Below are 16,369 nucleotides of genomic sequence, written 5' to 3'. Positions count from 1 at the left end.
AGGTTGTTGGATTGTGCTGTGCCCCTGGAAGTGGAAGTGGGTGGGAACGATGGCTCCAGCCCAGGCCGGCTCCCTGAGAGGAGAAGGCTGTCCCTGAGGTCCTGTAGGTGAAGGAGTCCAAACCCTGCTGGGGATGGCCTGAAATGATGCCTTTGGTCCTGTCTACAGAAGACACCAGTTTAACTTGTTTTTAGTTGTTGTTGGACATAATATCATCTTTATTTTATTTATTTATTTTTATGTGGTGCTGAGGATCAAACCCAGGGCCTTACACATGCTAGGCAAGTGCTCTACTGCTGAGCCACAACCCCCCGTTCCCCTCCTTTTCTTCCCCTTGTCTTGGAGCATATTCTCCCTGGGCATAGAAGGAGTGTGGCCCTGAGGCTCAGGGGTTGCCAGTTGGCTCTGACTTGAGTCCTTCCCACTGCCCTGCACAGTCCTAGAGGGGCAGCCACCTTCCTTGTGCACCTGGAGGCCAGGGCTGGTCATCTGTGGTTAATTCTAGAAGCAGTAAGCCTACAGTCATTTGCTTTCTCTTTCAGACCGACTCGGACATACAGGCTTTCTTCATGGGCATTGACGGACTCTGCAGGAAGTACTCCCAGGAGACCGCCCAGGTGAGCCGTGGTGCTGCTCACCTCCGAGACAGGGCCAGTCCCTGGTAGGGCAGCAGGTACTTACATCTGTGATGCCTTTCATCTTGTTGGAGGTGCAGCCTTTCCAGCACAAAACTTTAGATTTTGACACAGTGTTTGATCCATTTTGCTGCTGTTTGTGTTTGGGTGGCACATTGAGACTCCCCACCTCTGTTGTGTCCTGAGAAGCTCCTGGGCTGGGTTCTCTGGGTTCAGGCAGTAGGTTTCTTCTTGAAACAGTCCTTTGCTGATGCTCACCCAGAACCCACGTCCCCACCTCATCTGAGTCTTGGTGGCATTTGGCTCCAGGGCCCCTCCCTTCCAGACACCCCTTCTCTAGCTCCTCTGAGGAGTGCCTCCCGGGAGCTCCTCCACCTGTTTATTTCAGACCCTCCTCCCACCAACACACACTGTGCTGCAGTCCATGCCCTCCTACCTCAGTATGGACTAATGTGTGTCATTGTCCTCTGTGCCAGCCCTGGATGTCACTGAACAGCTTGCAGTCTTCTGTCTGCAGGGGAACTATCCAGGAAGGAGGGTCATCCTCTGCCCCAGCTCATCCCTCCTGCACCCATTCTGTTAAAGATATGGTGCACACCGACATTGTCTACCCCACCTGGGGCCAGATTGAGTGGAGGACAGACAGGAACTGCCTCCAGCAGTGCAGGAGGCCAAGGGAGAGCAGGCGACCGCCTCAGTAGACCCCAGCAGCGTCCTCCTTGGCTGTTAGCCCTGTGTTCAGGCTGTGGCCAGCCAGGCCTCCACACTACCTCTCCCTCTCCAGGAACCCATTCCAAAGTGATGCCTGAACTTCCCACAGGACAGAGCTGTCCCAATGCGACTCCCCTCTCAAATTGTGCCAAAGTAATGTCCTCCAGGGAGGGACACACAAAAGCTGAGTCACAGGTAGACAGGCCCCAGAATGCAAGGTGAGCATGACCTGGACACCTAGAGCAGGACACTCCTGCCCACCTGTTCCGCTCCATCCTGCAGGCCCCACACTCAGGCTGAGTCCCTGCAGGCCAGAAGTTATGGGAGTTGGTGAAATAGAAGGTCCTCACAGACTCAGGACCACAGGCAGTATGGTTCCTGGGCACTTCCCCGAGCAGCCTCCACAGGGGCCAGTGCCTCTCAGGAGAGAAGACAGTGGACCAGAGCTGCCTGGGATGCCCACCTGGCTCCACTCTGCCTTGTGCCTCATGGGCTTCAGGCCAGCCACGGAGGCTGCGGCTCCAGCCTGGGTGGCAGAGGCTGGCCCGGTGACCTCCCCCCACCTCTGAGTGGCTGACTCATAGCTGAGCTGTGGCTGTGCTGACCTCTGCACTCACATTTCTTGTAAGCGTAGGGTGGAGTTCTCCAGAGACCCATGGTGCAGTGGTTATTTACGTGATGTAACGGGCTTACCGCCTCCAAGCAGTATTCCTAGATTTCTGTCAGCCTCCATTTCTAATAGGGTGAATATTGACAGGTAAACCCTCACAAAGCTCTCTGGGTCCTCAGCAACTTTAGACTGCTAAGCTGGCTGGAGACCAAACCGAGCGTCACCGCTGAGGTCCTGGGACCTGCACCAGGACAGCATCAAGGGATCACCTGGGTCAGGACCCTCCAGAGGCCCTTGGGCCCCCTGCCTTCCCAACCTCCTCCTCCATGGCAGCCTCTGTCTGAGGAGGGCTTGCCAGCTCTGGGTCTGCAGCCCCCAGGCACACGTGCCTCTTGCTGGATAGCAAACCAGTCAGCCCGGGCATGTGTTGACCCAGCAGCCACTGCTCTCCACCCAGAAACACCCAGCACCCGTGCCCAGGACCTTGAGGTGCCTCTGGGGATGCTGCTCTTCCTGCGGCCTGTTCTGCCTCATGGCCTTCGGTCTCCTGCAGTCTCTCGCCAGGCTGTGTGCTGTCCTGTGAAGGTGTGTGAGCCCTGGGCAGCACTCTGAGCAGGCTGGTCCAGTGTGGCGCCTCCTCAGCCCTGGGGTTGACCCAGTCCCATCCAACCCAGAAGGCATATTCTCTTCAAAATGAGACTCTCAGTTTCTTTCTTTTTTTTTTTTAATATTTATTTATTTATTTTTCAGTTTTCAGCGGACACAACATCTTTGTTTGTATGTGGTGCTGAGGATCAAACCCGGGCCGCACGCATGCCAGGCGAGCACGCTACCACTTGAGCCACATCCCCAGCCCCTTTCTTATTTTTTTTTAATATTTATTTTTTAGTTGTAGTTGGACACAATATCTTTATTTTTATTTATTTTTATGTGGTGCTGAGGATTGAACCCAGGGCCTCGCACATGCCAGGTGAGCGCTCTACCGCTGAGTCACAGCCCAGCCCTCGGTTTCTTTCTTAGCATCTTTAGTCTTTGGGGCTCAATATCCTTCCACGGTCAGGACTACAGAAACCCTGGGGACGATGTGAGATTGCAGGCCTGGGTGAGGCCTCAGAGGGATACAGATTGGTGGCCTGGATGCCTGGGGTCCAGTCTGCCCCATCTGCTCTAGAGACTCCCTGGACTCCACAGCACAGGGCAGTCCCTTTACAGCTCACCAATCTCTCTGAGGCCAGTGCTTGTCTCCTCCCTTCAGTGAGCTTTCTAGGACCCAGGGACGCCTTCCCTGTGGTCCTGTCACCACACCAGCATGTGCCTTACACAGGGCAGGCCAGCCACTGAGGCCTTGCCCTCCCCAAGTCCTTTCCTGGAAATAGCCATGACAAAGCAGGAGCAGCATTCCTCTGCCCCAGTGCCTGCTGCCCCGAGCCCACACACTTGGTCCCTAAGGGTTCCCCAAAGCTAACAGCACTGTGTGGTTTAGGTCATCACATGAAGCTCCCGTCCTGTGCAGGCGCAGGACCTGTTATGGATGGATGGGAGACAGGCAGCTGTGTGTGGTCATCAGTCTGCTGCCAGGACTTCCCAGCTCCACCTGGCCCCAGTCAGGACTAGAACCTGGAGGGCTCTATTTGGCCTTCCCTGAACAAGTCTGAGGCAGAGAAGACAGGAAAAGCAAATCCCCTGTGGTCAAGTCTTGCCAGTGTGGACGTGACACCAGTAGGCCCTCCACAGTCAGGCAGGTGTGTCTGCCATGGAGCCCCCCGCCCCGTGAGCCTGGGCAGCCAGAGGAGCAGGGCCCACCCTGCAGGGTTGGAGTGGCTTCATGAGACAAGCCGCAGGAGCTGGACTGTGAGGAGTGAGTTTGATACAGGTAGGAACCTCCACCAGAGAACTAGAGACCTCCCAGCGCGCTCACGGATGGCCCTCAGGGTCATGGCCTGCGGCATCATGAGGATTCCTCACCACCCTTGGTGGGCAGCACCTGGTCGTCTTCTGCAGTTGGTCTTCTAGAGCCATGGGCTCTCTTAGATCCTGAGTCCTAAGCTCAGAGGCTTTGAGGAGGATGCTGACCCCACTGACCTGGAGGTGGCTCCCAGCACAGCTTGTTCCTAGGACGCAGGCGCAGTGTCAGGGCAATATCTGTTCACAGCAGAGTTGGCAACCTGTTTGTACCAAATTAAGGATCATGGGAGATGCAGAGCACTCCAGTGTATCTGTTGTCACCAGCAGATGGTCGAGGTTGGTGACATGAGAGATTTATAGGAAGCCGACTTGACCCCACTTCAGCCCCCAGGCAGCCATGGTCCCTGGGGAGGTGCGCCAAATGGTGGTAGAATTTGGGCACATGGTGGCGGATGCATGTGTCGGGTGTGACCCGTGGTCTGAAGCCTTGCTTGCAGGTCACAGCTTCACTCCTCAGTGTCACAGAGCACTGTTCAGCTCCCACATGGGTGCTCGGAAGCCTGTGAAGCAGCAGTGTTGGCTCCAGTCGGAGCTGGTTCCAGTCCAGACAGCCACAGGCTCCTGTGCTCACAGCCTACCAGGCTCCCTGGGCTACTGCTCCTGCTCTTCTATCCACCCACCCCAGTCCACGCACCAAGTTCAGGTTGTCCTCTGGCTATGCTGGTTGGCCAGGAGGCCGGCCCTCCAGCTAGTCACCTTGTCAGAGTGACGACATGCTGAGGTCCAGTAAGTGGGTCTTGTGCTTTTTCACATCAGGGCGACAGGAACATCACCAGGGAGACACAGCCCTTGGCAGGGAACAGACTCATCTGTGTTTGCATTTGGCCTCCTGCTGGCCTTCCCTATGGAGGGACATCTGTGCCAAGCATCCATTCTGGATAGCAGCTGGCCATGGGCAGCAGGCAGGACCCTCCCTACCAAGTGGAACCTGCCTGTGGGTAAAGAAGGGGGTCTGCTGGGGAAGGGCAAGTTGGAGTGTGTTGGTCCCCACACTCGCAGTCCTTTGCAGCCGTGTGTTTCCTCGGGAAGTGTAGGGTGAGCCTGAGCAGCACCTACAGTGAGCTTGTTGTCTCCTCAGGTTTCAGAATTTCAAGAAAAACACAGGAAGAGATTGTTAGCCTTCTATAGAGCAAAGGTAAATCAAATGACCTGTTGCCACTGGAGCACCTTTAATGTTTGATTAAAATTTCATTTTGTTTTCTAGGACCGTGAAGATGAGCTATCAGGCAACGTAATATTGTCGCTATCTCCTCCTAATCATCACCACCTGCACAGACATGACCAAGGGACTTACTTTCTCAGTCCTCTTACACACCTAGAGGACAGGTGCTGTTAGCCACCAGCACAGACATAACCAGGGGACTTACCTTCTCAATCCTCTTACACACCTAGAGGACAGGTGCTGTTAGCCACCAGCACAGACATAACCAGGGGACATACCTTCTCGGTCCTCTTACACACCTAGAGGACAGGTGCTGTTAGCCACCTACACAGACATAACCAGGGGACTTACCTTCTCAATCCTCTTACACACCTAGAGGACAGGTGCTGTCGGCCACCTGCACAGACATAACCAGGGGACTTACCTTCTCGGTCCTCTTACACACCTAGAGGACAGGTGCTGTCGGCCACCAGCACAGACATAACCAGGGGACTTACCTTCTCAATCCTCTTACACACCTAGAGGACAGGTGCTGTTAGCCACCAGCACAGACATAACCAGGGGACTTACCTTCTCGGTCCTTTTACACACCTAGAGGACAGGTACTGTCAGCCACCTGCACAGACATGACCTTGGGACTCACCTTCTCAATCCTCTTACACACCTAGAGGACAGGTGCTGTTAGCCACCAGCACAGACATAACCAGGGGACTTACCTTCTCGGTCCTCTTACACACCTAGAGGACAGGTGCTGTCGGCCACCAGCACAGACATAACCAGGGGACTTACCTTCTCAATCCTCTTACACACCTAGAGGACAGGTGCTGTTAGCCACCAGCACAGACATAACCAGGGGACTTACCTTCTCGGTCCTTTTACACACCTAGAGGACAGGTACTGTCAGCCACCTGCACAGACATGACCTTGGGACTCACCTTCTCAATCCTCTTACACACCTAGAGGACAGGTGCTGTCAGCCACCAGCACAGACATAACCAGGGGACTTACCTTCTCAGTCCTCTTACACACCTAGAGGACACAGGTGCTGTCAGCCACCTGCACAGACATAACCAGGGGACATACCTTCTCAGTCCTCTTACACACCTAGAGGACAGGTGCTGTCAGCCACCTACACAGACATAACCAGGGGACTTACCTTCTCGGTCCTCTTACACACCTAGAGGACAGGTGCTGTTAGCCACCAGCACAGACATAACCAAGGGACTTACCTTCTCGGTTTTTTTACACTCCTAGAGGACAGGTGCTGTCAGCCACCTGCACAGACATAACCAGGGGACATACCTTCTCAGTCCTCTTACACACCTAGAGGACAGGTGCTGTCAGCCACCTACACAGACATAACCAGGGGACTTACCTTCTCGGTCCTCTTACACACCTAGAGGACAGGTGCTGTTAGCCACCAGCACAGACATAACCAAGGGACTTACCTTCTCGGTTTTTTTACACTCCTAGAGGACAGGTGCTGTCAGCCACCTGCACAGACATAACCAGGGGACATACCTTCTCAGTCCTCTTACACACCTAGAGGACAGGTGCTGTCAGCCACCTGCACAGACATGACCTTGGGACTCACCTTCTCAATCCTCTTACACACCTAGAGGACAGGTGCTGTCAGCCACCTGCACAGACATAATCTGGGGACATACCTTCTCAGTCCTCTTACACACCTAGAGGACAGGTGCTGTCAGCCACCTGCACAGACATGACCTTGGGACTCACCTTCTCAATCCTCTTACACACCTAGAGGACAGGTGTTGTCAGCCACCTGCACAGACATGACCATGGGACCTGATCATTAAGTCTCTTTCTATAGTTTAGCAGGTGACAGGTCCAGATCTTGACATTTTGCTTTCTGAGCCATTTAATAACCTGTGTGTAGAAGGTACACCTAATGTGGGCTGAGTCCCCAGGAGGAACCCCACAGTGGGGGTGCTCCTGGTCTCCGCCCACTCCCTCAGCACTAGTGGTGTCCAGGGCTTTGCTGAGTCTGTAGCCTGTACCTGGCTCAGCTGTGCTGGTGACCCAAGTCTTGCTAGCTAATGTGGATGATGTCATGCTTACTTAAGAAGCAGCCAGATGGGTTCTTCACACTGTTGCTGGTGCGTCTGGCTGAGATGTCCTCTCATTGTGTCTAGATCTCTCAGTTGGAAGAGTCCCTCAGGAAGTCGGCACTGCAGGTGGAGCAGCTGCAAAGGTAAGGCCCTCCCTAGGACCAGTGGGCAGCCAGCTGCTTCTGACCTCTGAGACCGAGAAAAAGGGAGCCAAGGAAAGAGCATTTCATTTACTAGAAACTTCTGTCAAGGTAAAAAAAAATCCATGCAAAAGCTAGAGGAAAAATAGGGAGACAAAAAGAAGAAAGTAGAATAAAAAGGAACAAAAAAAGCAGGGCCCTGGAGGCATCCGGTGATTCCTGAGGCAGCCGGTAGGGGCTTGCTCACTTAGCAGTTCAGGGAGTGCCTGGTGCATTCTTCAGTCCTGGGGTTCAGCAGTTCTCCTGTGAATCAGGCCTGTACCCTGAGCTCTGCTTCAGGGTGGCACAGGGAATGAGCTTACGTGTCCGGCAGGAGTTGGGCACAGATGCCTGGGAGGGCCCTGGGAGGCCACCCTTGAGCAGAAGCTGTGTCACTGTTGTTGCACAATTGCCTGTCCTGGCTCATTCGGCCCAAACAGAATTTGTTGTGGGCACAGGCAGTCCAGAACATTGAGTGGGGTGCCTAGGCCATGGTGCTTCTTGTCTGCGCTGGGTGTACCTCCTCTGTCTGTGGAAACCCATGCTCAGGACATCCGCCAGGCTCAGGGGGCAGACAGGCCAGCCTAGGGTGCACATCACACACATGCCCAGTACATCCGCCAGGCTCAGGGGGCAGACAGGCCAGCCTAGGGTGCACATCACACACATGCCCAGTACATCCGCCAGGCTCAGGGGGCAGACAGGCCAGCCTGGGATGCACAGCCTCCCTGGGTAGAAAGTGTAGCATGCAGTAGGCCTGAACTGGAGGGCCAGGTGTCAGGCCTCAGGCAGTGCCTGTCAGAAATCCAGGGCTTGGCTGGACCAGAAAAAGCAACCCATTAACTTTCCCACATTTCTCTACTAGCCTCTGAAGCCTGGTGTGTTCATGGCTCCTGCCGTCTGTCATGATCATGATTGGCACCTACCTTCCAGTGGCTGTTCGTCACACAGTTGCAGCAGCAGGAGTCTGTTACATGCATGGCTGGAGCTTGATTTCCTCCTGCTTCCAGGATAGGGGCAGCCGGATAGGCAGACCAGCAGTGTGTGGGAGATGTTAGATTTGTCCAGAGCCCTTTTGCAAGCACCAAGTGCCGTTTCAAAGTCTTCTCACACTCTTAGCTGGGTTGAATTAGTAGGGGTGCATTTTTGTCATTTAAAATTTCAGTACCTTTTCTCCATCTGTTCAGTATGAGATCGTCACAGCATACGGCTTTCAGCACAATAAAGAATTCCATTTCAAGTGAGTAACATAACGCCGGGGGCAGTCAGAAAATGCATGCTGCCGACCACACTAACACGCACTAACCTGAGTGCGTTTGTCACCCCTCCAGCAAAGCCACGTGGATGCCAGCTGCTGCCACCTCACTCCTCAGCCCCTGACAGGTGTGTGGCTGTGGGGTGGTGTGAAAGCAGACAGACTCTGGGCCCCCCTGGAAATGAAGGAGCTGACTATCCTCTGACCTTGACCAGGGTCCTTCCAGGAGAATTTGTTTACGCTGGCAGACACCTTTGTGACACTTGGCTGATCCATGCTCCATTTATGCCTGCCTGACCATTCGTCTAGCACCAGGAATCAAACTGTGCTCCCTCTGGTGTCTTAGGGAAAACCTAGCCTGGGAAGCCCCCATTCTTCCAAGGGTACACTATCACAATAGAAGACAAGAACAAAGGTTTTACTTACAGATCCTGGGCCTCCATCCTTGGGCTCCAGGAGGCAGAAATGAAGGCACAGAGGGAGGCACCCATGGCCATGCCTTTATGGGGATCAGGGCACTGTCCAGACAGGTCTCTTGTGGGAGTTATAGCTGGTGGGTCTAGAGCAAGCAGGCACAAGCTCCAGGAGGTCACACTGTGACTGAGGGGTGGTCACTGTGGCATATCCATCAGTCTATGTGGGGTGCAGAGTCAGCAGGCTGGTACCTCATAGTCCCATAGGAAGGTGTCACCACGAGCAAGTCATGCAGAGCAGGTATCTAGGACCAGCACCCTGGAGCTGGGGAAGGTGGAGAACTGTGAACTGTCCAGGAAGAGAGTTCTGCGTATGGTGTGGGAAAGTTGAACTTGTGTTCGGAATACATGCCAGAGCAAAGTGAAATTAGGAGAATTTACTACCCAGGCCAGACCAATGGGATTCACCCCTGGACTCCCACTGAGGCTGTCAGAAAAGAGTTGGTTTTTTTGCTCTGGAGTCACTGGCTGTCAGATGGCCGGGCTAGGGGAGGGCCAGTCCCAAACAAATCCAAGTGATGTTTCCTGTCCACCTTTCTCCTGGTGAAGGGTGAGCACATACTGGGCTCAAATGCTGGGAAATGGGCCAGGCAGTGGGTGGTGGACCAGTCCTGCAGGTCCAGGAAGAGTTGGGAGAGCTAAGAGGTGGGCAGCAGGAGCAGGAGCAGAGAAGAACCTGCCAAGGTCCCTGTGTCCTGGAGAGGCTGCACTGGTTTTACAGACAGTGGGCAGCCAGAGGGAGTGCAAGGGGTGGTGGGATCGAGGCATCATGGGCGGAAGGGTCAGACCTACTCACGGGGTCTGTACATGCAAGTGTGCTTAAACTGGTGTCTTTTAAATTATAGATAAGTCCTGGGCTCCACTAATGCATTTCACTGTTGTTAAACAGAGTGGAGTTGATGGAAGTTGACCTTTCTCCTTCCCCAATGAGAAAAGTAAGTCCAGCAGGCCACCTTGTCTCTCCTGTCCCAAGCCCACATGATCCTGTCTTCCCTTGTCCTCGGTACTTGTGAATTGGCCATGCTTTGAACAGTAGCCTGACTTCTATCAGATTGTTGCCATTTGCTGGCCCCCGGGAGGCGGGGTGAGTGAACTGGGTCCTGAAAGACTTGTGAATGCATCTTGTCTGAATGGCCAGGCCTGTGGTCACCGAGGGGGCGGCGGCTGCAGGGGCTGGGGCTTCACCTGTTTCACACTGCTGGAGAAAAGCGAACCCTGTCAGCCTGGAAGGGAAGCAGGTCAGAAATCTGAGGACTGAGAAACCGACACGACTGCGGGTTGGACAGGAACCGAAGGGGAGGTGCCAGGTGGGCGGCACTGCCCCTCGGGCAGAACTGGGTCTCCTGCGCAGCCAGCCAAGTCAGCCAGGCACTAGGCAGTTCAGAGGAGGTGGAAGAGGGCACTAGAGCTGGTGGGGCAGTCAGGTCGAAGGTCGAAGGCAGGACACCGTGGGCTGGGGACAGGGAGGGTGCCACTCTAATGTGTGCTTGTCAGCATGTGCAGCTTCCTGAGCCCTTTGGGGTGCTGCTTATCAGCAGGCACCGTCCTACATACTCTGTGGGTGTGACAGTCCTGGGGGCTTGTTGGTGGGAAATCACGCCACTTCCAAGGGAGTCACTTGGACCTGCTATGGAAGAGCCTGGATTCCAGTAAGGGGAGCCTTCGCTTAGCAGGGCATGCGGAGCCACCTGCAGCTCTGGAGAGGAGAGACCCCAGTTCCTTGGCAGTTAGTGTGGGCGACGGCTGCCCGTCTCTGCCCAGCTCACCTCCTGCAGTTTTGTCCATGCCTGCTTCCTGTGGTGCACCCCATGTGCTCTAGGCATCTGCCGCCCACCTGCTTCAGCACACCTTGGCTCCTCAGAGACTAGACGCTTGCTTCCATCTGTGCCTGCTTCAGAGATGACCCCATGCCCAAGGCTTCCTAGACCCACAGGGTAATGAAGGGTTTTCTCCTGTTGGGTCAGCTTCCGGTTTTCCTCAAGACCAGGAAATTAGTCCAGGCTGGACACTGAAGACTGACAGGCTCCATTGAGCAGCATGTCACCAGGTGTCACAGGGTAGCTGAAGGGCCAAGACACAGTGAATGGAACTCCAGAGCCAGGTGCCCAGCCAGATGTTGACAGATGTTTACTAGAGAGGACCAGATGGTGAAAGTGAAGGGCTTTGCAGTCTGTTGCAGCTTCTCGGCTCTGCCACTGGTACCCCAGTAGCCGCAGGCCATGTGCAAATGAATGGGCACGGCCATTCCTAAAAGGCTTTGTCAACGCAAACCAGATGTGGGCCATGGCTTGCCAGCAAGATACAAAGTTTCAAGGAAAACATCTAAGACCAGTTTTTCTCCCTTGAAGTCCCCGTGGCGCTGGAGTGGGTGTGCGGAGGTTTCTGGGTGCGGTGGGTGCTCTCCTGTAGTGGGTACAGGCAAAGTACTTCTGGGAGCCCTGCTGCAGCAGGCTCTGCAGAGCCCTCAAGTGCTGCCTGAAGCCAGGTCTTTCTCACTGCCCTCAGCACAGTCATGCCTCTCTCCAGGAGTGGAGGCGGCCAGGTGACTTCTCCATCCAGGCCTCACCTTAGTGAGCACAGGACTTCCTCCCGTGCAGTCAGCAGTGGTAGTGACCGTGAAGATATAAAGATATAAAGCAGACACTCCTCACATGCCTCATCTACCCATCAGTGAGGGGAGGCAGTAGAATGAGGACTCTGACATGGAGGAGCCCAAAGAGCAAGTCGGTGTGGGGAGCCGAGCACCGCAGAGGCCGAGAGCCCCTGAGGCCGTGGACGGGAAGCTCCAGCTGGAGGGGCTTCCCCTGCTCTCTGGCCTCAGGAGTGCCCAGCAGAGACCTGCTCCAAGCACGCTGGGAACAGGGAGGGAGGTCAGTCTGCTGGATCACCCATGAGTCAAGACTCCCAGGTGCTTGATAGGGCCAAGTGGGCACTGCGGGAAGCTGGTCCTGAGGTGGGCACGCAGGCTGGGGGGATGCTGGCCTGCTGGGCCACCTGTTTGTGCTCTGGGTGGGTTGAGTTGTCCCATGTTTCCTGGGGATGCCTAGCTTCCTATAGAGAGGCCTCCGTCTCAAAGACCTGCTCCCCAGAAGGTGTCCCCAATGTGGGACCCCTCCCTGGGCTCTCAGCTCTCTGTTCCCAGAACCATTCGGAGGGATCTGGTCCTGCACTCTGCCTTGGCCTGGCTGCCCAACAGGCAGTAGGAACATGCTCTGGCTGGGTTCTAGTGACAGCTGAGACTGCTGCAGCTGAAAGCAGAGCCAGTGCCCCAGACCAGGATGGCAGTTGCCAGAGACACCCCAGACACCTGGGCCTCCTGGCACCATCTTCCCTGGCCCTACCCTACAGATGCTGTGATCCAGGTACTTCCAAGCCACCAGAGAGTTGTCTGTGTCCCCATGACCTCTCCACTGGCTCAGGGATGACCCCGCCCTGGAGGGACCAGCCACCCTACTTGAGCCCTGACTTGGGCAGCGGATGGGGATGTCATTGGCCTCTGGCCTGCTCAGCAGTCCACTTGTCCACTGGATGGCCCCTGGCATGTTCCCTACCCTGTCTCTACTCCCACCTGCATCTTCTCCCCATTTACTGGGAGTTGGTGACCTCGTCCACGCCCAACAAGACCAAAACATGGGGTAATGATAGCTTCTCTCCCTGAACTGCAGCTGCAGCCTGCATACTGTGGACATGGCAGACATGCTCTGGCCTCATGGGGCAGCTCTGGACACTCCCTGTCACCTGTCAGGAGCGCCCGCCCTCATCCCACCACTGCTACACCCATCTGCCGGCTGACTTTAACATGGTTTGCTGAAGAAGCCCTGACACCACCTCCTCTTGAATCGGATTCCTTTCACTGCTCCACTGGGAGTCATCCTTGAGTGCTGCAGCCAGTCCTTCCCTTCTCTGTGGGCTCCCCAACTGTGGCCACTCAGTGGGTCCAAGTGTCCAGGTGCCTGTGGGTGACGGTGTACCAAGGCATCTCCAGCAGGCCTGGGCATGCGATGGGGAGTGAGGCAAAGAGCCACAGCTCATATCCAGCAGCACTCAGGTGCTACTCATACGGCCCCTCTAGTTCCTGCGCCTTACCTTCTGCCCTCCACAGGTCACAGCCAGGCACGTACAGGCCGTTCAATTTGAAACTTCACAGAGAAAAGCTAAGACAGGGTGGGGGAGTCGTTTTTCCTCATCTTGCACCTAGCGAGAAAGAGCTCTTACTTGTGGACCAGCTCTTGAGCCTTGTCTGGGAGACAGCCTGGTAACAGTTGAAGCAGAAGGATTCAGAGAGGTTCGAGTGCCCAGGGTGGCGGACACACTGAGGGAGTGTGGAGGGTGGGTGGCCCCAGGGCATGGCCTGCTCAGATGCTGATGTGCATCCTTATTGTTTCTGGCCTTTTGTCTCTGGCCTGGGCTCTTGTAATAAGATGTGCCAAGACCAGGTGTCTAGGACTGGCATCTGGGTCACACCAAGCATGAAGGGTCTCAGTCACAGCTGTGTGACCTGGGCAGTCTCGAAGGTCAAGCAGGGAAGCTGAAGTGCTTGGCTCATGTTGCTACAGGGGGACAGGGGGCACTGAGCAGGGTTCAGCATAGGAGGCTCCTCCCAAGATAAGTCCCTAGCATTGTCAGAACTTGTTGACTTTGTCTCTCCTGAAACGCTTCCACTCGGAGTGTGGTCCTGCTTCCACTCACCACCTCTGGCCCCGGTGAGGCAGAGAGAGTGAAGCTGGGAATCCCTCACCCCTTGCCAGCCTGGGCCAGGGCCAGAGGCAAATGCCCAGCCACGTCAGACAGGAACCTGTCCTGGAAGGACTGAGGAGGCAGAGCTCCAGGGAACAGGTTCCTCGTCAGCAGATTCTAAACCTCACAAGTGGCATTTGGAATTTTAATAGTTGTTTTCTTTTTTCATACTTAGCCTGAAGTAGCAGCTGGTCCCACAAGAATCTCTTTGATTAGTCCACCTCAGGATGGACGCATGGGTAAGTAAAAGTTCCAAATCCACACACCAACTAAACCGCTCCTCCAAAGCCCCATGTTGGCAGAGTCGTAAGAAGGTCCCCAGGTGAGGGCTGTCCTGGCAGAGAGAGCAGAAGGCTGCACAGGTGCAGGGTGTGGCTCCAGAGCCCTGTGGGAGAAGCTCTTGGGTTGCCTTGGAAGATGCTGGTCCTGTGGCACTCTGTCCCCATTGGCCTCACTTGGAAGTTTGATGCCAGGTTGCTTGCAGGGAGGCTTTGTGGCTGCTCCGTTTCCTTGCTGGTGAGGACTGCTGAGCCTCCAGGCCCTGGTGGGCTCTGCATGGTCCCTGGCCTCCTGTGCAGGCTGCCTCCCCCACCATGCTACTTCTCACGGTGCCTCCCAGGGGCAGTAGTGGCTGACTCATCGTGGTGTGGTGCTGCCAGGGCCTGGCCATGTTGGGGCACAGACCCTTGTCTTCACAGGATCCTGCTTAGCACATAAGCCTCTGGATGCTCGGTGATGTCCTGAGAAGTCATACGAGGGCTGCCCCCACTGGCTGCCACTGCTCCAGGCTGAGCACCACCCAGGTGCCCTCAGACATACCTGATGCCCTTGTTGCTTCTGTGCCAACCTGAGAGAGAAAAACATTATTTTGATGTTCATTTCCCTGGGTGTTGATGGTTCTGAGTGTCTTGGTATTATTCACCTCTCGTTTTTTTCTCTGAATTATCTGTTTTCATGTTTTGAACGTTATGAATATGAAATCCTTGATATGAATGATATTGACCTTTTTGCCCAATTTGCTTTGCAATTCTGTATTTGACTTTTGGGTTTTAGAAACTTAACATTTTTGCATACTCAAATTTGTTGCCCTTTTCATTTGATAAGGTGGTCAAGTGCATAACTAAATCATTCTCCTAGTTGGCTTTTTTTAAGACTACTTTTTATAGTGGTTTTGAGCTAAAGGTAGAGGGCTGCCGTCTGCCTGTGGCCGCAGTGCACAGCATGCCACCAGAGTGCTGTGAGAGCAGAGCCAGCCTGGATGGGAGCCCCCAGTTGGGACTCTCTCTGCTCTGGTCTGGACAGGGCTGTAATGAATGCATGTCCCCACTGTGGCAGCAGCCCTCTGTGCCCTGCTGCCCCTCGTCTCTCCTGGTCTTTTTACTGTCCCCAGTTTTGCCTTGTACAGTGCGGCCTGCAGGTGGAGTTGAGTGTGGCCTTTCAGTTTGTCCTCTTGGCTTAGTCTGTGCTCTTGAGTGCTGCGCCTCTCCTTCCGAGGCTCGATGCTCTTTTCTTTCTAGGCTTGCATCGTATTTGCCCGTGGGGATACCCTGCAGCCATCCCAGCTGCTTCCCAGTCGAGGCACTATGTATACTGCCGCAGTAATGTGCTGCCAGTGTTCAACTCGTGTGGTCGACACCAAGTAGGATGGCTGCTGCTGGGCCTTGCTGGAGAGCACGCTGGTTCTGAAAGAAACTGCCATGCTGCAGGTTGCCCACGGTGCCCTCCACCAGCAGTGCCGCTCTGCAGCATGAGCTGGCCTCCGCGCTTGATAGGTGATTCCTGGAGTCCTGCCATGGCGGTTGGCGTTTCCTGGTGATGCACAGTGAGCATCTTCTCATTGACGTTTACCGTCTGGACAACTTTGTTGACATGTGTCAGGTCTTTGGCCACTTTTTGATGGGGCTGTTTGTTTTCTATTGAGGAATTCTGTGTATGTTTCAGGTAACACTCCTTTATCAGATGTGTCTTTTGCGAATATCTTCTCCTGTCTGTGGCTTGTCTGTTTACTCCCTTGACATTGTCTTTTGTGTAGAAGGATTCTTTGAGTTTTTAATGTTTACCCTTGTCCAGATTCTTAGGCCTCTGTCTGGAAGCACACTGTAAGATGAGAATCCACCTTGCTTCTTTAATAATTTACTGGAAACTACTCCAGACACACAGAAATTTTATAAAAACATAAACGATTCTCACATCCCCTCCAGGTTCCCTGACCATTAACCTCTGTCAGAGCTGGTCCCTGTTGTCACTGGTGTCTCGCATGTCACAAACCTGATGCCTGAGGCCCCTGAAGAAAACAGAGCACCGAGCACTCTGGCCCAGCCTTGGCCTCCACAAGGCCCTGCTCTCCCTCCAGCCAGAGCCCTCAACAGAGTGTCTTTCCATCACCCTCCACACTTTCCCCCAGGCTCTCCATTTCTTGACCTTAAATTCTGAAGATGACCTGAAGCCTGGGCTGTCTGGAGTTTCCCCCTGTGACCCCATGTGCTGTTGTGGCAGGAGTGTGCCAGTTCCTCCTGGTAACTCACACCATGTCTGTGCCCCAACATGGCCAGGCCCTGGCAGCACCACAC

The 16,369-nt window shown here is 54.7% G+C and overlaps 1 protein-coding gene across 1 annotated transcript in view; it reads left to right on the top strand.

Moving 5' to 3' along the window:
- Positions 1-16,369, top strand: part of Rnf212 (ring finger protein 212) — a 44,181-nt gene that overhangs the window by 12,330 nt on the left and 15,482 nt on the right. The window contains exons 3-9 of the mRNA XM_076865120.2: positions 543-617; positions 5,000-5,056; positions 7,240-7,298; positions 8,522-8,574; positions 8,666-8,717; positions 9,952-9,997; positions 13,975-14,038. Of these exons, the coding sequence (XP_076721235.1) occupies positions 543-617; positions 5,000-5,056; positions 7,240-7,298; positions 8,522-8,574; positions 8,666-8,717; positions 9,952-9,997; positions 13,975-14,038 (406 nt within the window). The remainder of the gene's footprint in view (positions 1-542; positions 618-4,999; positions 5,057-7,239; positions 7,299-8,521; positions 8,575-8,665; positions 8,718-9,951; positions 9,998-13,974; positions 14,039-16,369) is intronic.

The sequence above is a fragment of the Callospermophilus lateralis genome, chromosome 8 (assembly GCF_048772815.1).
Source record: "Callospermophilus lateralis isolate mCalLat2 chromosome 8, mCalLat2.hap1, whole genome shotgun sequence".
Lineage (NCBI taxonomy): Eukaryota > Metazoa > Chordata > Mammalia > Rodentia > Sciuridae > Callospermophilus > Callospermophilus lateralis.
The sequence above is the reverse complement of the archived record's forward strand: the minus strand, read 5'-3'. Positions and strand labels throughout refer to the sequence as shown.